Source organism: Panthera leo, chromosome C2 (assembly GCF_018350215.1).
Source record: "Panthera leo isolate Ple1 chromosome C2, P.leo_Ple1_pat1.1, whole genome shotgun sequence".
Classification (NCBI taxonomy): Eukaryota; Metazoa; Chordata; class Mammalia; order Carnivora; family Felidae; genus Panthera; species Panthera leo.
The window spans coordinates 65597463-65622433 of NC_056687.1; the positions used below are offsets into that span (position 1 = coordinate 65597463).

General features: G+C 35.7%; 1 protein-coding gene across 3 annotated transcripts in view; it reads right to left on the reverse strand.

Annotated features, from left to right (window-relative positions):
• The window catches only part of GSK3B (glycogen synthase kinase 3 beta), a 197037-nt gene that overhangs the window by 69748 nt on the left and 102318 nt on the right, over window positions 1-24971 (reverse strand). For all 3 annotated transcript variants that reach the window (XM_042955129.1, XM_042955127.1, XM_042955128.1), the window contains exons 4-6: window positions 17443-17553; window positions 7510-7640; window positions 3960-4066 (exon numbers count right to left, since the gene is read on the reverse strand). In XM_042955129.1, coding sequence (XP_042811063.1) covers window positions 3960-4066; window positions 7510-7640; window positions 17443-17553 — 349 coding nt within the window. The remainder of the gene's footprint in view (window positions 1-3959; window positions 4067-7509; window positions 7641-17442; window positions 17554-24971) is intronic.

The window sequence follows — 24971 nt, forward strand, 5'->3', positions numbered from 1 at the left end:
TACTTCACTCAAAGTCAAGTAATACTAACTCTTAAAATGAAGTGGAAAAGATGTATATCTTCATGAACATAAATGCTTTATCTTGATCTAGGTTTAAAAATATACCTTTACCTAGGTAACTAGATGGAAGGTAATATGCACTCATTTCTTTCCTCTATAGAGAATAATTCATCTCAGAAGACAAGGCTGGAAAAATTGCAGAAGAATAATTAAATGTTCATTAAAAACCATGGGAAATGGTTTTTCCCATTGTATTCTCTATCCTCCAGTGCAACAAGTCTTAAAGTATGGTCTGAAGGGTCCTGGGCTTCCTAGACCTTTTCAGAGCTCAGACATCCTTCTTAGGCAGGACTTAGGTACAAATATGGGAGACAAGGAGTAAACCATTAAGGGATACTATTGCTTAGTGGTTGCCACAGATTTAGGTAGCAACTACACCAGTGGTCTATCATTCACTTTCTGAGAGATACCAAAATCTATTCTGTTCATAATTCGTGGGACAAATGAATAATATTCTCCAAAGAGAATAAAACAGAATTAACAGAAGGCACGAAAAGTAAGTGTTTTGGCCCACTGACTTATCTGGTTATTTGGGGTTTCAGCCAAAATAGCATTCCTCTTCATACTTAACTCTAATTCCTGGTTAAAGTGTTCAAAACTACCTAGTTTAACATACTTAATCCACAGAAAAGGAAATTAAGGCACAATAAAGTTCAGTGACTTGTCCAAGGTAAAGTTACTGAGTAGCAGAGGTAGGCCTGGAATCCAATTTCAATTCCCAATCAAGGTACTGTCTTTTTTTTTTTTTTTTTTAATGTTTATTTATTTTTGAAAGAGAGAGCATGCATGCATGCGAGGGTGGAGGAGGGACAGAGAGAGGGAGACAGAGAATCCGAAGAGGGCTCCACATTGACAGCAGAGAGACCAATGTGGGGTTCAAAGCCATGGAACCGCAGGATCATGACCTGAGTCGAAGTCGGGTGCTTAACAGACTGAGCCACCCAGGCGCCCCTAGACATTACTGTCTTGAATAACTGCCTCACTATCGAAGAATAGCTACTTGTCTCTTCAAGGGCCTGTAAACTCAATTCCTGGTCCTAAAGAAGCCTTTTGTTCTCTGCCATTTCTCAGCAAGACAATATAATCAGAGCCATCAGCTTTAGTTCTGGTTATATCTAAACATGACAATACTCTAACTGGAAACAGCTACTCTTTCATTTCAAGTAACACTGTTAAAAATATTCCTAAAATGTACCTGCATTAGTACACTATTAAGTATTTTTGTTTTTGTCTGTCTACAAATCTCCCAGAGTCATGAGAGGAAATATCCAAGTCTAAAAAGGGAGGTCAGGGCTCCTGGCTGGCTCAGTCAGTTAAGTATCTGTTTCTTGATTTTGGCTCAAGTCATGATCTCACGGTTCATGAGTTCAAGCCCTGTGTCAGCGGAGCCTGTGTGGGATCCTCTCTCTCTGCCCCTCCCCAGCTCATGCTCGCTCTCTCTCTCTCTCTCTCTCTCTCACACACACACACACAGAATAAATAAACTTAAAAAAAGGGGAGGGGGTCAAATCTAGGTTTATTATGGTTCAAAAGACCTCAGCTGAGGTGAGTCCTAAGCCTAGAAAGTCAGATTCTGGCTTTAGCCATACAAAGGAGGTTACTGAAAAGCAGGTACTCATAATATCCAGAGAAGTGGTTCCTAAGAGAGAAAATGGACTAAAAGGCTCCTCTTTTGTGAGACAATTTCAAAGAACTGCTAGGCACATGGACCTTTATAGAAGAGTGCTAGGCACTCTTAAGCAGGTCACAAGTTCATAATAAACATGCCTTATTGAATCAGATGATACGGTCATGACTTTTTAAAAAGAAGCAAACTACATTTACTTTCAGTGACCCTGGCACAACTCATCCCAATATCTGGTATGCAGATGATCAGTATCATATATTTGAATAAAATATAAAGCAGCTGGAAAATCCAATGATATTTCCAAAGATAAAGGGCTTAGACTTAAATTTGCTCTCATGGAGAATCTAGTTAACAAATACTACAAGTGAATACCATCTTACATTTCTACAGTACTTTCACTAACATTGTATTTAATCACCACAGCCACTCAGAAAGGTAGGCAGAACTGTTAGCAATCTCCACTTCATAGCTTAACTAAGTCATAACAAACCTGGAACTCAAATCTAGTTCTACTCCAATCAAAATACCCTTCTTGCTATTTCTCATTTGTCCCTTAACATACACAGCCATGATGAAACTTTCAGCACTACACACACACACACACAACACACACACACACACACACACCCATTGTATTCTCTATCCTCCAGTGCAACAAGTCTTAAAGTATGGTCTGAAGGGTCCTGGGCTTCCTAGACCTTTTCAGAGCTCCTAAAGAGCAAAGCTATTTTCCATAAGAATTGGTGGGTAAAACCTGTGGGCCCCTTGGCACAAATCAAATTGCTCTTTGGCATTTTGTCCTTTGGCAAAATAAAAATGGTAATGTGGGGGTGGTGCCTGGGTGGCTCTGTTGGTTGAGCGTCCGACTTTGGCTCAGGTCATGATCTCGTGGTCTGTGAGTTCGAGCCCCGTGTCGGGCTCTGTGCTGACAACACAGAGCCTGGAGCTTGCTTCAGATTTTGTGTCTCCCTCTCTCTCTGCCCCTCCCCCGCTCATGCTCTGTCTCTCTCTCTCTGTCAAAAATAAATAAACATCAAAAAACATTTTTTTTAAAATGGTAATGTGTTTCTGTCCAGAGGTCTGTGCTCAACAGAGAATTTCCACTTGTATTATTTTTTTATTATTACTACTTAAAAAACTTTTTTTTTTTTTTTTAATTTTAGAGAGAGTGTACATGTAAGCAGGGGAGAGGTACAGAGGGAGAGGAAGGGGGAAGGGGGGCAAAGGGGAGAGGGAGGGGAAGGGAGGGGGGGATCTAAAGCAGGCTCCAAGCTCAACGTGGAGCCTGAAGCAGGGCTCTATCCAATGACCCTGGGATCATGACCTGAGCTGAAATCAAGAGTTTGATGCTCAACCAAATGAGCCACTCAGGCGCCCCTCCACTTGAATTAAAAGACAAAAACTGTTCACATTGTGGTTTTTCTTAGTTTTCTGTAACCATGGTTGGTTTTTTTGGTTGGTTTGTTTGGAATCTGCATGCTCTTGTTTCTGTTTTTGGACTAAGGAATTCTCTTCAGAAATAGTATACAACAATAAAATAATTTTGACCTCTACCTACACACCTAGCCTGAAGTTGCTCTCCTTTCTTAGCTTCACTATTCATGTCCAGCTGATGGTACTCTATGTTCTCTATTAGTGGGCTAAAATGGGGTAGAAGAGGTCACTGAAGACTGAAGCAAACAGTCCCTATTCAATTCATGCTATCACTAAAGATATTTTGTGAAGACTTCTACAGAATCAGAATCAGAATCATTAGCCAAACTAATGAAAAAGTCAAAATTATTTTTTGTGACCTGACTTAAAATTAAATAACCCACTGGGACAGCCTAGTAGGAATGTCAACAATATGGCCATCCTATCATTTTCACCATAAACATAATGGATGTAAATTCTCCCACCAGTGATCAAGCTCAGAAGTTAGTATTTCAGGGGAATTGCAATTTTTAAAAAGAAAAGATATACTTAGGAATGATTTGAAATTTTAGGTTAAAAACAAATGTAATCATAATGGAACCACACACTCATAAAGAATAGCTTTATTTTTCTAAAAATCATAGAAACTGTAAAATAAAATAGTAAAGGTATCTTAAATTCTAAAAGTTGAAATTTAAAATATTTTACACATTTTTGTACATCTGTCTTTAAGAAGAAACAGACTTTAGGTCACTCTTATTTTTATATTTAAGTTAAAGTATAGATTAGTAATACTAAATTACTAAAAACAAGATACAAGTAACAATTACAAGCCATTATATTCATATTCAGTACTTACCTATACTAGAGGTATAATCAGTGGCTCCAAAGATCAACTCTGGTGCCCTATAGTACCGAGAACAGATATACGAAACATTGGGTTCTCCTCGGACCAGCTGCTTTGCACTAATGAAAAAAAATAAAAAGCAGAAATTCTTTAAACCAAGTCTAAACCTTAAGAGAAGCTAAATGCTATCATTCACAACACTGACCATTTATCTAAGATTCACACAATCCATTCACACAACATACAAAAAGGAAAATATAAAACGTAACTATCTGACAAAAGAAACAAAGTTTTAACATAACAGTATTTAAAAAAGAAAAATAACAGTAGCTTTTAAAGAATGCATTTGTCAACTGTTACCTAAGGAAAAAGAGACAAAGTCATAAAAGGATAAATGCTGAATTTCTTGTGATCCTCTTTTCCTTGAATACTACCTCTAAAATACAAAGGAAGGGCAGAAAAAGAAGTACCTCCACCCACTAAAAGCATAATAACGGATTATAAGAGTGAATACTTCTCCAATATATTTCTGGCAGAAACTGATCACTCTTTTACTTTGGCTTCTGCCTCGGAGTGACTATCCCAAGGCTTACAGACCCCAATCTACTTTATTTTTCCACTATGTAGGTCCCTTTATTAATTGTCTAAACATACATTACCCAATAAAGAATACAGGCCCTCTACTTTTGGACACAGATGATTCACGGTCTCTAAATTCTAACTCTGCTGTCTGAAGTTTAGTTACATGTTCTCTACTCCAACTTTCCTTCCAAAATACTTTGTGGCATGTATTTTAAATATTAAAGTAAATTAAAATTAGTTTCTTTTGAGATGTCTCTCAAGATCATTTGAAGATACACTGAAATAAACACCTGTAGAAGCTGACTACTTTGGCATATGATGACAGCAAAGATAGAGGCAATAAATACAAACACAACAAAATCAAAATACTAAGAATGTAAGTAACAAAGAAAGGGAAAACTTTGAGGTAATGGTGTAGGAAAACAGAGAAGAGACAAATGAAAATAGTCATAAAGGTTTCAAAGTTTGGATTTTTCTTTTCTTCCATTTATTTCTGGTCAATGGTAACTCTTACCTTAACCTGTTCTTTCTTCATTACAACTTTTGAAGGTGGGAGGCAGTATATTTTTTAATATTCTCCCCCAGTACTGACACAGAGCAACAATTTCATAAATTAATAATATCAATCCTTGTTTTTAGGCTGCGTGAAAATTAAGACACCTTTTCAGCTCAACTGATAAAACTTTTCTAAATTTAAAAAAAAAAGGATTCTTTTTATTAACAAGATAGATACCTATTATATAGTCAGAAAATTCACTATAAGAAGGTAATATCGGAAACCCTGTAGGTTTCCTCAATACTTGATGAAGCTACCTTCTCTCCTTCAGGTGAGGCTGTTTGTTACTTCCTGCCCTTTGAAGGATAAGAGGATCCAATGCAGTGACTACAAATAGTTCTGAGAAAGTCCAACTCTTCAACCTATTTCCAGGCCTTATTTCATCCAGTAAAGAATTACTGAAAGAGAGTAATACTGCTTTGTTCAAGTCACCATCAACCTGGCACTAAGAATCTAAAGTGTATGGAAAACTCTAGTTGCCCAAACCAACTATTAAAAACAAAACAGGCAGTTTCGTCACTTATCAGAGCTATTAAAAATGACCTATTACCATACAAGTGAAATCCCTATTCCAAATAGATTAGAACAAAACAACTTCTATATCCCAATAAAAAGGTCCATAGCAACAGTGTTCTGACACTATAGCGAGAACAGAAACTTCACTGAGCTTGATGTCTCACAGTCTCTTCATAGTAATCAGTCACTGTCAGTGCAGAAGACACCCTCTGACAGTAATACTCAACTGATCTCCACAGTTTGTCCTACAGATAGATATTAAGCAGTAGTGCTTTGTTTCCATCATCAGATAACAGTTTTGATTTAATATCCTTCAGCCTTTCTGATAGTTTAGGGAAGAGTTATAGCCTGCAAAATGAGCTGAATCCCACAATAGGTGTCTGAAATCAGTGAACTGTAAAAAGGGGATGGTATGAAGGAGCACACCCTTGTGAGACTAAGAATGAATTCCTGACAGAGCAGATGTGCTTGTTTTTTAAAGACACTCTTAAGAGACAGCCTGTGGAAAATATATCTTATATTAAACCTAAAATTTAAACTGTAAGTTAATACAAAACTATTACAAAGAGGTGGGAACAGAGATATTAGGAGGTGTAGGTCACTATCTATGAAAAGCTGAAAAGTAAGAATTTGTGAGGATGAAAAACATTGGAGAGAATTCAAGTTATGTTGCAATGTCTTAGGGATTGAGAGGAGAGAAACTAATCTAGGGGGAAGAAGGTTAACTAAGTTATATGAATATATAAGTTTGGTTTCATGTTGAGAGGTAGATCAAAGAGGTACAAGATGTGGAACACTATGAAAATAAAAAGGATGAAGTTTTATTACACAATATATTATTACCAAGGAATTAGTTTAAGAAAACAAAGTGCACTAGAATTTGCAGAAAAGGAGAATAAGAGACTCATTTAAAGAGGAAAAGGAAGAAACCACTGCTACTAAGGTTAACACTGAAGTGGAAAAAAATGCAGTAATGAATGATAATATTTTTAAAAATTTATTATTATTGAGAAAGGAATATAAACACAATAAAAAATTCAAACGATACAGAAGTACCATCAATGAAAAAACAACTATACTATACTCCCAGTTTCCCTTCTTAAGGGGCAACCAATGTTGTGGTTTTATTATGTATCATTCCAGAAATAATCATATACCTGTATACACGTGGCTATACTATGTGTGTTTTTAAAACACAAAAAGGAACATACTGTATATAGTTTTGACCTTGCCTTTTCAATTTAGTATTTCTTAGACATCATTCCTTTTAAATTCAGACAGCTACCTCATTATCTTTTACAGTTGTATGTATTACATTTTATGTGTATATTCTTGAATTTATCTGGTCATTTTCCTACTGACATTTATAAACAATGCTATAATAAAAATCCCTGTATATACACTATTTTAAAGTATTTCTTCAACGTTTTTTTTTTTTTTTTTTTTAATTTGTTTTTGGGACAGAGAGAGACAGAGCATGAACGGGGGAGGGGCAGAGAGAGAGAGGGAGACACAGAATCGGAAACAGGCTCCAGGTTCCGAGCCATCAGCCCAGAGCCTGACGCGGGGCTCGAACTCACGGACCGCGAGATCGTGACCTGGCTGAAGTCGGACGCTTAACCGACTGCGCCACCCAGGCGCCCCTATTTTAAAGTATTTCTAAGGGAATAATTCCTAGGAATTAAATTGCTGGATGAAAGACTATACACATTTATAATTATAACAAAATTTACCAAAGCTATTCTCACAAGAACCTGTACTAGTTTATACTCCCTGAATAAGGACTATGGTATTGTTAGACTGACACTGTAAAAGGCATATATTTTTAAAAGAGCATATGGGGTGGTAGGGTGAGGTAGGGTGAGGTAGGGGAGGAGTGAAAGAAAGAAGAAAAGAGAGCTAGCTTACCTTCCAAAGTCACAGAGTTTTAAGACAGCTGTATCAGGATCCAACAAGAGGTTCTGTGGTTTAATATCCCGATGGCATATTCCAAAGGAATGGATATAGGCTAAACTTCGGAACAGCTGATACATATACAACTGGAATAAACAGTAAAAATTAATTGAAGACTTTCGGCCCCAAACAAATCAGAATCCTTAAGCAGTAAATAAATAAAGCAACACATTTTCAAAAGAGAACAGCATTCAATCTTTTAAGAGTTTCATGTCATTTCTATATTAGCTAATTGCAGTTGCATTAACCATGCCATATTTGCACCATCCTTTAATAATTTAAAAAAGGAAATGTTACAATGTGCTTTATAATTTTTTATTTTATTGACATCTTGCCTTAAGCCCGCTAAGATGGGCTTCTTTAAAAAAAAACAAAAAACAAACAAAACAGAAAAGCCCGAGAGGTATTCCAAATCAATGATGACAACAATGATTAGACCAGAAGCCAAGTCTTCTGGTTTTTTTAAGTCCATCATTCTTTACAAGTATGTACAATTTCATCTTCAGAATAACATTTTTCTGAGATGTCAGCCATACAGGTTATTGATACAGGGGCCTGAGAAAACTCACATGTCAACTGAGAAAATTTATAGTTGATGTCCTATCAAGACATCAGTAACTCCGTTATAACAGCATAGCACTCTTCCCGTAATATCCTTCAGAAATAAGTAGACTTTAAAATGCCATTTAATGGGATGCCTGGGTGGCTCAGTTAGTTAAGTGTCTGACTTTGGCTCAGGTCATGATCTCATGGTTTGTAGGTTCAAGTCCCTCGTTGGGCTCTGTGCTGACAGCTCGAAGCCTAGAGCCTCTTTGGATTTGGTGTTTCCCTCTCTCTCTGCCCCTCCCCCACTCGCACTCTCTCCCTCTCTCAAAAATAAAATTAGAAAAAAAATACCATTTAGAACAGATCCTAGCTGACTACTGACATCAAATTAAAGAATATTTATTTCAATTCTATTACAAAAAAATACACTGAGGAACTGAGTCTGCATGGACGAAAGACTCAGACTCTTGGCTGGGGAAAAGAGGTACTTCATGAAGAAAATGAGTTCTTAAACTTCTGTTTATCCCAAGGCTGGTGTTTAAATTTTTCTGACTACTTACCTTCTGACCTCTACCTCAAGGTTACCTCTACATCATGGAAAGAATTTTTGAAATGATTCAAATCAAGGACACCAGTATCTTGGTTAAAACAACAACATCAACAAAGGTCAGATAAAGCACTGATATAAGGCATCACCTAAGGAGGCTACTGGTATGACTCAGTTTCTTGAAGTTAACATGAGACCTACTTTCCTTCAAAGGCATTGATGAAAACTACAACTGGGGCGCCTGGGTGGCTCAGTTGGTTAAGCGGCCGACTTCGGCTCAGGTCATGATCTCGCGGTCTGTGAGTTCGAGCCCCGCGTCGGGCTCTGTGCTGACAGCTCAGAGCCTGGAGCCTGCTTCAGATTCTGTGTCTCCCTCTCTCTGACCCTCCCCCGTTCATGCTCTGTCTCTCTCTGTCTCAAAAATAAATAAACGTTAAAAAAAAAAAAAACAAAAAAAACTACAACTGACTTTCAGTACATCATTAATGTTAATACTGAACTAAAGCTGGAAAAGTTTAAGCCATCTTTAAAATGAAGCATGTTGTTGGGGTGCCCAGGGGGTCAGTCGGTGTAGGGTCCAACTTCAGCTCAGGTCATGATCTTGTGGTTCATGAGTTTGAGCCTCACATCAAGCTCTGGGCTGACAGCTCGGAGCCTGGAGCCTACTTTTTAGATTCTGTGTCTCCCTCTCTGCCCCTTTCCCACTCGTATTCTGTCTCTTTCAAAAATAAATAAAAATTAAAAATTTTTTTAATGAAGCATGCTGCAAAATGTATAGGTAAGGTCTGCATTTTGTCCCAAAGTTAGAATTAAGGAACTTAGGTATCCATATAACTTTTTAAAAGCTTCCTAATTCTACCACAGTATTATTGTTCACAGAATCCATCTTCAAGTCCTAAAGCTTACTCTCAGGATTCTAAAGGTTTATTTAAAAAAAAAAATGTTTAATGTTTATATATTTATTTTTTGACAGAGAGAGAGGGAGAGAGAGGGAGGGAGAAGGGAGGGAGAGAATATGAATGCAAGCAGGGGAGGGGCAGAGAGAAGGAGAAACAGAATCTGAAGCAGGCTCCAGGCTCTGAGCTGTCAGCACAGAGCCCGATGTGGGGCCCAAACCCATGAAGTGGCAGATCATGACCTGAGCCAAAGTCGGACACTAAACCAACTGAACCACCCAGGCACCCCTAAAAGTTTATTTACTACCATTAAGAAAATGAGCTCCAAGAAGAAACTGAGTTCATAGGCATTTGTTTACTAAAGGAGAGAACTTACAAACTCTGTGTCAGGGCACTAATGTCTAGGTCAGCAATAATCAGTGGGAAAAAAGGTTTTCTTGTCAAAAATGCTTAGAGCTTAAATGAGGTTGAGGGGTCTTTTTACTATATTCATTGATCTGAAAGATCTACTCATTATATTCATTCTCCTCACTTTATCTTTTGAAAAGATAAAGAATGAAATATGCAATTTCATATCTTTCGTTTTTTTGACTCTGTAAAAGTTTATTTATAAAAAAAATGGAGAGGCCTTCTCTAGATTTATTAAAAAAAAAAATCTAGATGCCTATTAAGACAGCAATAACAAGAAAAATAACTTATCATGTGCCAGGCACTATTCTAAATGCTTTGCCTGTGTTTTCATTTAACCTTTATCTAAAAAGGTACTGCTATTTGTATTTTACATATAAAATAACTGAGGCACAGAGGTTAAGCAATTAATCCAAATCAGTTACTAAATATTCTATACTGGCTTGGGCTAAGTACACTTCTTTAATAGTGATTTCCATATTTTGTTATATTTTTATTCTATTAAATAAAAGTGGAAAATGTAACCATTAAATAGCTTGATCACTAAGTAAAAACTAGAATGACAAACTTAGAAACTCAGGAGGTATTCAACACATTTTTAAATTCAAGATTTATTTGTAGGTACTGTCAAACCAAGAGGTTTCACCCTTTTGTTTTTTTAATTCTTGCAATCACTCTGTGAGATGCTCATTTATCCTCATTTTTACAGAAGTGGTAACTGAAGCCCAATGAACAGTTTGAACAGTTATAATGTTATCAAATCTAACTCCAGTCCAATGTCCTTTCCTCTGTGTTATTAAACCTGTTTAAAACAAATAATAGAATAACAATTTTATAATTCACAAAGATGCTCTCAGCTTTCTTGTGTACTCACACCATATCCTTAAACATGTCTTTCCAATTAAAAAAAAAAAAAGTCAAGTTCACAATGATGATTTTCCCAGCATCTGTTTCAGACTTGGATTTTAAAACCGACTTAGTTATAAATGATGCTCATCAGAAAGGAAAGGTACTCAAAAACTTCTTAACTTGTATATTAACCACTGTCAACTACAAAGCAACCCGTAGTATAAGACTGAAGAAAGGACTGACGTAATAATACAATATAATATACTCAACTTCCCCAGAAAAAGTGAAAAAAGTGGAAGTCATAAAATTACAAAGGACTGTAGTTGCCATTTTGGTGACATATATGCTAAACAACCCCTTATTAGATGGTGAGGTCTATGAAGACAAGAGTTATATGGGTTTATCACTTTTACTTCCATCTTCCAATCCAATATTTTTCATGGAAATAGTTTTTTATAAAACTAGGTAGAAGGAATAAGTGAAGGAGATCAGATTATCAATTTCAGAAGACGTTTTTATCTTTTTTAGACTCTGAAATGTAAGAATAGATTTGTGTCCTCAAAGAACAATGTCCAGGGCCAATAAATCAGACTCTGGAAGGTCTGTGGTTTATAAAAGAACCATCCTTTTTTCAACAAGGGGGAAGGGGGAATGTTACATCTTTCTTTGTTTGCCAACTTCAATATGCATAATAATATTCTTTTTTAAAATATAGAATGCCAGAGACCTCATCCAAATACATGCTGTCAAAAACATAGAAAGCACAAGGCTCTTCACTACATTATTTCTTAATAGCAAAAACAAAAACAAACAACTGAAAACAATACACCACTAATAGGTTACCAGCTTAATAAATTAGAACATAGCCATATAATACACTAATGTGCAGCTATAAAAAAGGAAGGTGAAATAGCCATATTAATACAGAGCGATTTCCAGAATCTCTCTCTCTCTATATATATGTGTATATATACATATATACATACATATATATATATATATATACACGCATATGTATATATTAATGTTTATTTATTATCGAGAAACAGAGAGAGACAGAGCATGAGCATGGGAGGGGCATACACAGAATCTGAAGCAGACTCCAGGCTCTGAGCTGTCAGCACAGAGCCCGACACGGGGCTCGAACTCACAAGCCATGAGATCATGACCTGAGCCGAAGTCAGTCACGTAACTGACTAAGCCATCCCAGCGCCCCAACCCAGAATGTATTTTTAATTTAAAAAGTATGACAGAACAAAATGTACATATTATATAATCATTTACATAAAAAGGAGGTGGGGGAATAAAATAATTATATACATTTGCCTATTTATTAACCTATGGTAGGACCATAAAAATTTTAAATATTTAACTCTGGGGGAAAGAAAGAACAGGGTAGAACAAACAGGGATAAAAGCTAAACTTATTTGACTATATCTTGTTTTGTAGATTTTACTTTGTAACTATGTAAATATTTTATATCAATTTTGACATAAAATTTAAAGTAACAATTTAAAATTTTTAAAATGCCATCTATAATAAAAGTAAAATGAAATAAAGCTTAATGAGATATAATCACATAGAGAGGAATTATTCAATGTTCTTTAAAAAAGAAATTTAACTGTTTATACCTAATGAAATATACCATGGGAATAAAAAGAACTGCAAAGAGATCTTAAATTATTTTCAGTTGGTGATGGTAGTGTCAGTATTATTATTATAAGAATATTGTATGTAGAGTATAGGACAGAACAAGTAATTATACTATCATTGAAACTGGAATTTTTAATGTAAGAGAAAGGAAATACAAATGTAGATTGTTGCATCCCCCAATATTTAGTTAGAAATGTCAATATATATTCATTTTGAGGCTAAAAAAAAAAAAGATATCCCATGCTATCTTTGAAAAAATTATCCACATATTTTCTAGCTCTATCCACTAAAAACCCTAGAAAGAGTAACCAACCCTGTAGCAATTAGCACTCCTAACATCCAGACAATGGTCTCAAACACCATTTCTCACTAAAAGAATCAGGTCTCCTTGAAGGAAAGGCTGAGTCCAAGTCTGGGGAAGAAATGTTTAAGATGAATCTAGAACACTATCGTGACAGAAAGTGAAGAAGCTAGCAAAGATAATTAAGACTCATGCAAGAAATTTTAAAACAAACATACAACAACAAAAAATATCTCATTGGTCACCTCTGGGGGATGCTATGGAACCAATTCTATGGAACCAACTAATTATTATAAATTTTGGTACATAAAGGGATATAATCAAATATATATCCTGTATTTTTTTATATTAACTGTAGTATCTGAGGGTAACCAAAGAGCTGACATGGAAAGTTTCTATTTACAGAACTACTCCAGCTTATAAATTTAAAAAGAACTAATATTAGAATACCAACATTTTGTAAGCCTTGATAAATTAATGAATTTAGGCAATGATCAATGCCCACAACATCACAAAAAAACAGACATTACGTGCTTCCTTAGGAAAGCTCTCAACAATATATATGAAGTAGTCTTAAATTTTACAAAAATATATCTAATCACCAATTTTCAGGAAACATATTAACACTACGGTAATCCAATCAGCAAAATCCAGACCAACAAACTGCAGGTCAACTGACCCAAGTTTCTTTAACAACGAAGTTTAAGAGAGAGTGAGTCTATAAAAAAGAAACATTAAACATAAATCAATTAGGGGTGCCTGGGTGGCGCAGTCGGTTAAGCGTCCGACTTCAGCCAGGTCACGATCTCGCGGTCCGTGAGTTCGAGCCCCGCGTCAGGCTCTGGGCTGATGGCTCGGAGCCTGGAGCCTGTTTCCGATTCTGTGTCTCCCTCTCTCTCTGCCCCTCCCCCGTTCATGCTCTGTCTCTCTCTGTCCCAAAAATCAATAAAAAATGTTGAAAAAAAAATTTAAAAAAAAAACAAAAAAAAAAACATAAATCAATTATATGGACCTTACTTAGCTCCCAATTCTAACAAAGAAACTTAAAAACATATGCAATATAACATTTTGGGAATAAAAATAGTAACTAGATATTTAATAATATTGATGATTTACTATTTATTCGTATAGGTAAAGACAATGATATTGTAGCTAAGTTTTTAAAAAGAAAGTCCCTATCATGTACACACATACACTGAAATAGTTACAGATGAAAAGAACATCTGTGATTTGCTTCAAAATAAAGCAAGTAGGGAATAAACGGTGGTGTCGATGAAAAGAATAGCGATGAACTAGTCATTGTTGAAGCTGTATAATGGGGGCATGGGGGTTCATTATTTCATTTTCTTTTTTATTTCTATTTGAAACCTTCAATAAAAAAATGTTTAGAGGAGCTAAAAGATCCTGAAGTAAGTAAAATTTTTGTAGACATTATATAGGATAAGAAAATCATTTGGCACATTTTATGTTGGTGGGAAAATAGGTACTGGCTCAGCTATGGAGCAATAGAGATCTGCTAGGAGGTAAGTAAATTTGGAGGACAGATTCAATAGAGGTATTACTATAACCTTCTCTTGGAAATTTTACCATTTTAAAAGAATAGGACATATCTAACCACTTTTGTAACACTTTTTTTTCCCTGTTTTATAGTTATTTGTGTAATCTTTTTCTCCTTACCAGAGGAGGAATAAAATATTTTATTAACCTTCACATTATGCTGCAATCATTTAGCATTTATTTGCTGAATTAGAGTTAGAACAAAAAAACTGGTAAAACCACTGTGCACTTCTTATTAAATGTTCTCAATGTGTCACTTTTTAAATCTAGTTTTATGGTCTTCTGTTACTTTTATTCTATAGTTCCAAAAATGTTTTCTCATATGGTAAATTCATCTTATAGACCCATAATGCTATATAGTGAGCAGGAAAGAAAGGAGTACAATTTTACCAATATGGAAGCTACCAACATGGAAGTTAAGGAGAGAATGGAGTGGTAACTGCCCAAAAGCAGTTGGATCTTAACTTCAAGAACTAAATCTAGGGTTTTTTTCTGCTTCATAAATTTGCCAGTGCTCCACATTTAATAGTAAGAGCTATGAGCAGGTAGAATGAAACCATCACCATTCTAAACTGAGAAGTTCAAAGATTACTCTAGATTTAGGGATTTCAAAGGGATATTCTATTATGCTGGTTATCTTGAATAGGGCCTTGCTATTTTAAAACCAGAATAAAATACTAAAGTAAATTTGTAGTACAAAAACTGTGTCTTTTTAGTTCTTACTATGATCAAATGAACCACAAACTCAACTAAGTTTTAAATTCTTAGCACTGAATTCAACAGGAATCCTGGCTCCTTGTCAAAATTAGCTAGCAAACTCCTGCTTTGGTACCCATTTTATTACTATAAAGTTTAAAATTGTAATTATTAAGTAAAATACTCAATCTTAAAATACTTAGAGTCACTGCCATTTTGTTTTCTACAGTCATCACTATAAAGGATAAAATGTAAAAAATTATATTTAGATATCTAGACTTTGAAACTTAACTCCTAATTTTCACAATGTCATAGGTAAAAAAAAATCATACTTCAATAAATTTTTTTAAAGATCTGATGGCACAAAAAGAGACACATAGACCAATGGAATAGAATAGAAACCCCACAACTAAACCCACAAACGTATGGCTAACTAATCTTTGACAAAGCAGGAAAGAACATCCAATGGAAAAAAGACAGTCTCTTTAACAAATGGTGCTGGGAGAACTGGACAGCAACATGCAGAAGGTTGAAACTAGACCACTTTCTCACACCATTCACAAAAATAAACTCAAAATGGATAAAGGACCTGAATGTGAGACAGGAAACCATCCAAACCCTAGAGGAGAAAGCAGGAAAAGACCTCTCTGACCTCAGCCGTAGCAATCTCTTACTCGACACATCCCCAAAAGCAAGGGAATTAAAAGCAAAACTGAATTACTGGGACCTTATGAATATAAAAAGCTTCTGCACAGCAAAGGAAACAACCAACAAAACTAAAAGGCAACCAATGGAATGGGAAAAGATATTTGCAAATGACATATCGGACAAAGGGCTAGTATCCAAAATCTATAAAGAGCTCACCAAACTCCACACCCGAAAAACAAATAACCCAGTGAAGAAATGGGCAGAAAACATGAATAGACACTTCTCTAAAGAAGACATCCGGATGGCCAACAGGCACATGAAAAGATGCTCAACGTCGTTCCCTATCAGGGAAATACAAATCAAAACTACACTCAGATATCACCTCACGCCAGTCAGAGTGGCCAAAATGAACAAATCAGGAGACTATAGATGCTGGAGAGGATGTGGAGAAACGGGAACCCTCTTGCACTGTTGGTGGGAATGCAAATTGGTGCAGCCACTCTGGAAAACAGTGTGGAGATTCCTCAGAAAATTAAAAATAGACATACCCTATGACCCAGCAATAGCACTGCTAGGAATTTACCCAAGGGATACAGGAGTACTGATGCATAGGGGCACTTGTACCCCAATGTTTCTAGCAGCACTCTCAACAATAGCCAAATTATGGAAAGAGCCTAAATGTCCATCAACTGATGAATGGATAAAGAAATTGTGGTTTATATGCACAATGGAGTACTACATGGCAATGAGAAAGAATGAAATATGGCCCTTTGTAGCAACGTGGATGGAACTGGAGAGTGTGATGCTAAGTGAAATAAGCCATACAGGGAAAGACAGATACCATATGTTTTCACTCTTATGTGGATCCTGAGAAACTTAACAGAAACCCATGGGGGAGGGGAAGGAAAAAAACAAAAGACGTTAGAGTGGGAGAGAGCCAAAGCATAAGAGACTCTTAAAAACTGAGAACAAACTGAGGGTTGATGGGGGGTGGAGGGAGAGGAGGGTGGGTGATGGGTATTGAGGATGGCACCTTTTGGGATGAGCACTGGGTGTAGTATTGAAACCAATTTGACAATAAATTTCATATATTGAAAAAATAAATAAATAAAATAAAATAAAATAAATAAAATAATTATAATTATTATTAAAAATAGATAAAGATCTGAACCTAATAATAATAATGATAATAACAATAAAAATGTTTCTCATTAGCAATCACAACTTTAATCAGAATTATGCTGGGTAAATTCCTAGCCAGTCTGTGACACTCTGTGTCTCCATGAGATGACATTAGGTACTAAAATTTAAGTAACACCCTAATATGCACATCTGTGCATATTTAAAATTATAGAAAGTTTAAACTTTAGCTACAGTTACAACATATCTATAAATGGTGATATAATACTTAATTTGATCACATATAGATGTTTTATAATTTTATATGATATGCTTGCTCCTATTTTGGTCTATGGCATAATAAAGGTATCAGAAATTAGATAAAAAGGTGCTATGGCTAATGAAATTAAAATGCATAAATGTCTATGAAAAATTCACTTGTCAGAAAGATGACAAGTTATCTCTAATATCTGAGTCATGAAAGTTTAAAAGGTAAAGGTTTCACACTTTAAAAAGTATACAAGAATTTAACAAAACTCTAGCAATACCTACTTTGCAGCTTCCCCCCTTGGCATTAGATGCAATAATATAGTTAAAACACATCCAGTACTTTTCTTGCTTCATAATAAGTACTTTTTAAAGTGGAAAGTTGTTCCATTTTTACATACCTTGACATAGATCACAGGGAGCGTCTGTTTGGCTCGACTATAGTGTCTGGCAACTCTGTATACTGTTTCCGGAACATAGTCCAGCACCAGATTAAGATAGACTTCATCTTTCTGAAAGAGTTTATTAAAAACAAACAGAAAAAACAAACTTAGAAACTAGTCTTTTAAATATTCAAATTAGAGTAAAATCTCTATACAGGCACTTATTCGGATTTTTAAGAAAAGATTCATGCATTCAATTTTAATTATACAAAAATAATTCAGAATGTAACCATAATAGTAAAAGCAAGTCTACCTTTTTACTAATAATTTCATGGAAAAACCATAGCCATTTCAATACTGTTAAGATTCCTAACTATATTTAAACTATTATTTTGGTTATAAGAGGATATCACCTGTCACAAAATTTCATCTTTTTTTTAATATGTCTATTTATTTATTTTTCAGAGAGACAGAGAGAGAGAGCAGGGGAGGGGCAGAGAGAGAGAGGGAGATAGAGAATCCTAAGCAGGCCATGCACTGTCAGCTCAGAGCCCAACATGGGGCTTGAATTCAGGAACCAAGAGATCATGACCTGAGCCGAAATCAGGAGTCGGAAGCTTAACCAACTGAACCACCCCAGTGCCCCACAAAATTTCGTTATTTTCTAGTTTGAGAACCAGTACCCTCATATCCTATAAGGAAAGCTGTCACTGTAGTAGAGTGAGTACTGAACTGGGAGCTAAGATTTCCAGCCCTCACTCTGTGCTAATGTATGCAAGTCAATCTCTCTAGGCTTTGTTCCTTAACTATAATATGAAAAATTGGGCTAAATGTTCTTCAAAATTTCTCTAACCGCTACAAGGTTCTATGGTTGTCTAATAGTCTGTAATTAGTAGAATAACCACTGTTTTCTACAAGTAACTGAAAGAAAAAGAATAACTTATAAGGAGGCGAGTTACCATAGTCACAAGTTTATTGCAGGTCATATGTTCAAACATCCTTTCTCAGCAGCCTAAAGACACGAATCCAAGATCAGTGGAGAGAAAGAAGGGAATTCCAACTAAGTACAAAGTAGGAAAGAGGGACAGAGTGCTACCCTTACTCTCTTCATATGAACAATAGCAGATAGATAAAATGAAGCAGAAAACAAAGTTGAGAATCACATGCAAATCCAGAATTGGCTACTGAATGGGAAAATCTGTAAGTAAAGAAACTTTCACAATCTTCCCAATTTGAAATCATGTTATCTACCAAAATGAAGTGAAAATTTTCCATTTTCAGCAGTTACTGAAAATTTTTCATGTAATACTGACATTTTCCATGTCAGTAGCCACTGCAAAGGAAGTAATAAGGGTGTAGGTATAAAAGAGATGACATCTAAATTGAGTATGAAAGGAGCACTTAAGGCATAGAGAAAACTATATACAAGATATGAGATCAATGAATACAGTGGAGCACAGGAAACAGTTTAGTGAGACAGTATGCCACTGACTCTATTACCTTTGCATTATTGCTCACTCCCGTTTTCTCCTCTCTTCTCTCCATATCCAGCTTAAATTCCACAGTCTACCATTATCCTCACTCTCTAACACAGGGGTCAGTAAACAACAGCAAAAGCCTGATGCCTGTTTTTATAAATAAAGTTTTAAGGAGCAAAGCAATGCTCATACCTGTACGTATTGTCTATGGCTGCTTTGGGGCTACACTGGCAGAGCTGAATAGTTATAACTGAGACTTTAGCCTGCAAAACCAAAAATATTTATTATCTGGCCCTTTATGAAAAAGTGTGTCAAGTCATATCTGTTCAATAAGCCACAACCGTGGTTAAATCCAGCTTTCCATCCATTCCATGCCTGCATCCAAACTGCTGAATGTGGCTAAAACTGTGGTGTTTGTTTCTCACATTAAATTCATCATCAAGAAATTCAATTGGCCCAGCAATAGTGTATTTGTCTAGTCCATTCACTTTTCCAAAGTACCATACTTGATTTTTTCCGATACCCCTCTTTCCATTTCACCCTCAGCTGATGTCCTTGCTTGCACCACTACATGCACCCATCTACATCATCTAATTCCATATGCTCTTCCTTCCCTTCTCTAACTAAACTAAGCTCCTTTTTAAGGTAAACCCTACTAAACATAAAATAATAATTATATATACACACATACACACACACATACTATTCTGCTTTTCCTAATCACAATCAGTGCTTCAGCAATTTTCCTATCTCTCTCCATTAATTTTTCTCTCTCTTTGGGAGCATTACAATCTGTACACAAACTTGCCGTTATTTCTCCCATTGTTAAAAAGAAAACTCCTTCTAACTGCACTAATTACCACCATATTTTCTGGCCTCCTGTAACAGTAAAATTCCTCCAAAGAGGCGTCTAAACTGACATTCTCCAATACCAGTCTCTTCTCATTCTCTCTGAAACTTATTCCAGTAGGATTTCATCACCACTGCTCAAGCAGAATTGTTCTTCAAGATCAGTAATCTCCTTGTTGCTGAATCCAATGCCAATTTTCAGTCATCATTTTATCCCTCCCTTTCTACGTGACTTAGCACCCTATTTAACATAGTTGGATCATGTTCCCTTCTTCCGAATGTCTGCTTTACTTGGGTTCTAAAACACTATACTCTTCTGGTTTTCATCTTACCTCAAAGACTACTCTTCTTGCTCTCCATTTCTGGCTCATTCACTTAAGGAATGGAGGATCCCAGGGCTCAGTCCTCCAATCACTGTTCTTAACGTAAGCTCACTCTCGTGATGATTTCATCCAGTCCGAAGGTTCAATACTACTCTACACTGATGACTCCCAAATTCATATATATGCTGGGCCTCTGCTTTTAACTCCACGCTACTATGTCAAATTGTGCACTTAACATTGCTCAGGCTGAAAACCTTAGAATCATTAATTTCCCACCCCCATCTTTCTCTCACACATATACATACACCAAAAAAATATTAATGTTTCCACCTTTAAAATTTATTCAGGATCTAATCAATTCTTACCATCTTCACTGCTACAACCCTAGTCTCCACCACTACCCCTTCTCACCTAGATTATTGCCAATATCCTCCTAAATGGTCTCCTTGCTTCCATCTTTACCCTTTAATCTAATATCAACAAAACAGAAGTTAGATTGTAGCTCTTCCACTCTATCTCACTCAGATTTATTCTTAGTGGTCTGCAAAGGCCTCCACACATACTTCATTATTTTCCTGTCCTCTACTTTACTGCTGTTCCCATTGCTCACTCATCTCTAGTGACAACAGCAGCTTCCTGCTATTTCTTGACCACATTTGGCAGGCTTTCACATTCAGGGCCTCTATACTGATTACTCCTTCAGCCTAGAATATTCTCCCCCGAGACATACATACACACCTCACTTGCCTCACCTCCTTCAAATCTGTGCTAAAGTGTTACTGTTTTAGAGTGGCTTTCCTTAATTGGACTCTCCCCAATTCCTCTACCCCACAATCCTACCTACCTTCCCCATATTATTTTTTCCCAAGATATTTATTGTTTTCTAACCACATAGTTTACTTTATATTGTCTGCTTCCCCCCAACTAAGCTCAATGAGAAATAAGACTGTCTTTTGCTCACTGCTCTTTTCCACCTAGAATATTGCCTACCACATAGTAGGTACTCAATAAATATTTGGTGAATAAACTAAACTCAGAGGCAATGAATATTATTTAAGAATTAGGATGACAGTCTTACAAGTCAGCTTTAACTCAAACAGCACTGTGCAAAGTGGGATATGGTAAGGGGGCAAGGGGGAGTTAGGAAGGTTAAGAGTGAAAGCAGTGTCAGCCTCTAGAAACCTGTAAGAATCCAAGGCCTACATCAGGGCTTAGGCAATAAGGACTGAAAGAAAAGGGAGGTTGGGAGGGGCAAGTATATTGGCTAGCTAAACATGAGAGTACAGAGAACCAGAGAAACAAATAAGTTGAAATTAATTAAACAGTCCCTAAATTTTCACTACTATCATTGTTAGAAAAAAATGATACCACATTTTTTTTTCCTGTACGCCTAAAATAAATTAAATTAGTGAGAATTGTAAGTAAAATAAGTATATGTTTAAGGACGTTCTTTCTTGTAAAATAAGAAATAAGGTCATTTGCAGAACTAAAGGTAGTGAAAGTAATACTGCAGGCTAAGAGAAGAAAATTTCACAGGGCGCCTGGGAGGCTCAGTCGGTTAAGTGTACAACTTTGGCTCAGGTCATGATCTTGTGGTTCGTGGGTTCATGCCCCGTGTCAGGCTGAGACAGCTCAGAGCCTGGAGCCTGCTTCAGATTCTGTGTCTCCCTTTGTGTCTGTCCCTCCCTGACTCACGCTCTGTCTCTCAAAAATAAATTTAAAAACATTAAAGTTTTTTTTAATTTCAGAGATGAAGTTTAGACAAGAAGCTTCAAGTGAAGTTGAGGTCCAATAAAAGGAACACATAAATAGAACATCCAGCTGGTGTCAAAGGGATGTGTACATAGAACTCAAGTGATGGTAAGCTTTGGGTTTCAGAAAGGTCACTAACACAGGTGTTAAAACTATCCTTTAAAAAAAACCTGATTATCTAATTACAGGGTTTCTTAATTTTAATAAATCATTTGACAGAGTTAATTATGATATATTTATGATTTATGAATGACCTGAAGATATGTATAGCACTGTATTACAATTTAACTAATTTGCTAAACAGTATACCAAAAGTGAAGAATAAAAAATGAAAACATTAATGTCAAATTTGAGAAGAGTTTCTAGTTTCTAGTTGTATAAGCTCTGTCCTTTCCCTGTCCCAATCAATATTTTCAAAAATGATTTCGTATATTAGGGGTCACAAAAGCAAACACCTTCAATGGCTAAGCAACAAATGTAAATGTGTGAGGCCAAAATGGGTACTGTAGTAAGGGGTAGTGGTTAATAAATCAGATAGATAGTACAAAACTTAACTGTAAGCATCCTAATTCACAAAAATATTAACAGAATGCACTAGCCAAATAAAACACATCAGGGGATGAATGTGGCAATTTACAATTTTCTGACTTTAACCACAATCACCAAAGACTGACACAAACCCAAGAAGAATGGCTTAAAATGGAAGACCAAATAAGAGTTTAAAGAACTCTAATATCCAGGAAACCTACAATATAATATTTAACAAAGATAAATACAAAACCCTATGATTAAACTCAAAGTATCAATTTATTATGTAGAATGACAGATAAGACTTGACATCAATTCAGTTGGAAAATAAATGATAGGTGTAATGAAGAGAACTCAAAAGGCAATCTACATTGAGGTGCAGTTAATGAGAAACTTAATGCAATATTAGATTACAGTTGAACTATTATGTTCAGATCAGTAAAGATAATTCCACTCTACTTGGCACAGTTCAGGCTCCATTTGACATACGGATAAGTATCCATTTTTAGGCAATGTATTTTATTCCTAATATTAAAAAAGCAGAATACACCAAAGAAAGATTAAAGAAACCATGTCTGCTATAGGTTGAATGTTCTAATTCACTACACTATGAGAAATATGGGATTTAAATTATATTTAGACTACTGCTTTGCAGATTAACATAAACCTGTCTCTTTGCTCAAATATATTGTTTATTCACTCCATTAATTCTCAAAAACTTGCAACTTCTTTAGAACCATACAGGACATCTGTCCATTTTGTAAGTGAAGTATAAATGTCCATATACATTTAAAACTGTCATTTTGAATGTCTTCATTTTCTGAAACATTGAAGGTGTCTCGTTATACTTAAAGGCACTGTAAATACCTTTTATTTCATTGTTCTGTGCTTGTATTAAAATCACATCCACTTTTTTTTTTTTTAATCTAACTGGATCCTAAGGCTGGAAACCAAAGCAGCCAACTAATAACACTATCACTGCTCTTGATTTGAAATAAATGGGCTCAACAATATCATGTTCTTTAAATACTCTTATTAAACTTACAGACAGATATTCTGCTAAATGTAATAGTCATAGGAATAATCCCTGAGGAAAGCCCATCTGTAGGAAACATCAAGTACAGAAAAGACTAATATTTTCACATTCCAAAAGTAGTTTTATTGGGAGGTTCATGAAAAATATAATTCATGGGACAGGGTATGCTACTATTTTGAGAAGAAAGGACCACGACTCAGCTTTTCTATCACTTGTAATTTTCTAAAATATCCTAGGTCTCCCATTTTCTCAATGTAGTCTCTCTCTTTTAGGTTACTAGACAATATTTGAATACTCACAGCTTAGCTATAAGCTTTAAAAGCCAAATATAAAAATACAACATGTAAAAACTATCATTTGAATGGATATGCCTGAAAACAGTCTCTCACATAATGAGAAAGTACTAATTTCAAAGGACAATTACTAGGTTTCCCCCAAATTTACTAAGGAGTCACTGTTATATATCTTTCAAATTTTTTTTAATTTTGCTTTTTTTTTTCTTTACATTTTATTTATTTTTGAGAGAGAGAGACAGAGCACAAGTGGGGGAGGGGCAGAGAAAAAGGGAGACACAGAATCTGAAGCAGGCCCCAGTATCTGAGCTGTCAGCACAGAACCTGATGCAGGGCTCGAACCCACAAACCATGAGATCATGACCTGAGCCGAAGTCGGATGCACAATCGACGGAGTCACCCAGGTGTCCCATGTTATATATCTTTTAAAAAGAATTCTGCTAATATACAAAATGGGTCTTATTCAGAAATCTCTAAAATATTACATGATGTACAATTTAGGGAGTATTTCTCTCAGTGGTTCAGTTTTTCTACTTGTCACTTTAATTAACAAACTACTCTCTAATTGCTGGTAATCACTCCTCTGTGAACTCTACTCTAAAACCATTCAGTCAGGAATAAATTTAAGTGATAAAACTTTGATCACACCTAACAACTAAACAAGAGCTGAGACAACTCTATCCAACATTTGGAAAATAGACAGATGATTTTTGAGGTCAAGGAGGTCAAGGAAACAAAATTACTTGAGGCTGCAGCTTTAAGCAAAATCATGCTATAATTCTAAAAATTTGATGGAATGCAAAGCGGCTTATCATAGAACCCACTAGAAGACATTCAACAAAGTAGACAGCCCAGGATTCTCCTCAGAACTGGGTTTGGGAACTTGACTAGCAAACCTCCTCCCCAAAAAACACAAAAAACAAAAAACTTAAAAATGAATGCCTTTTCTCCAATGGGTGTGCCAGAGTAGGCCAGAGATGGGAATAACACTAATAGTAAAGTGGGTCGATTAGGGAAAGGGAAATATTCTTTTCCTTGGGAGGGGTGGGAATGGGGAAAGGGAGACAAGTACCTGGCATAGAAGATAATGGCAAGCTTCATCCTCATCTCACATTATATATAACACAAAATAAATACCAAAACTACAAAAGTTAAAAAAATAACAACTATAAATCTACCAGAGGAAAACATGAGTGTGTTTGCAATCCTGGAGGCAAAATATCTATAAGCTATTAAGGAAAATGATGCCATTAAGATTATATAAAAACATAAAACTTTTATACAACTT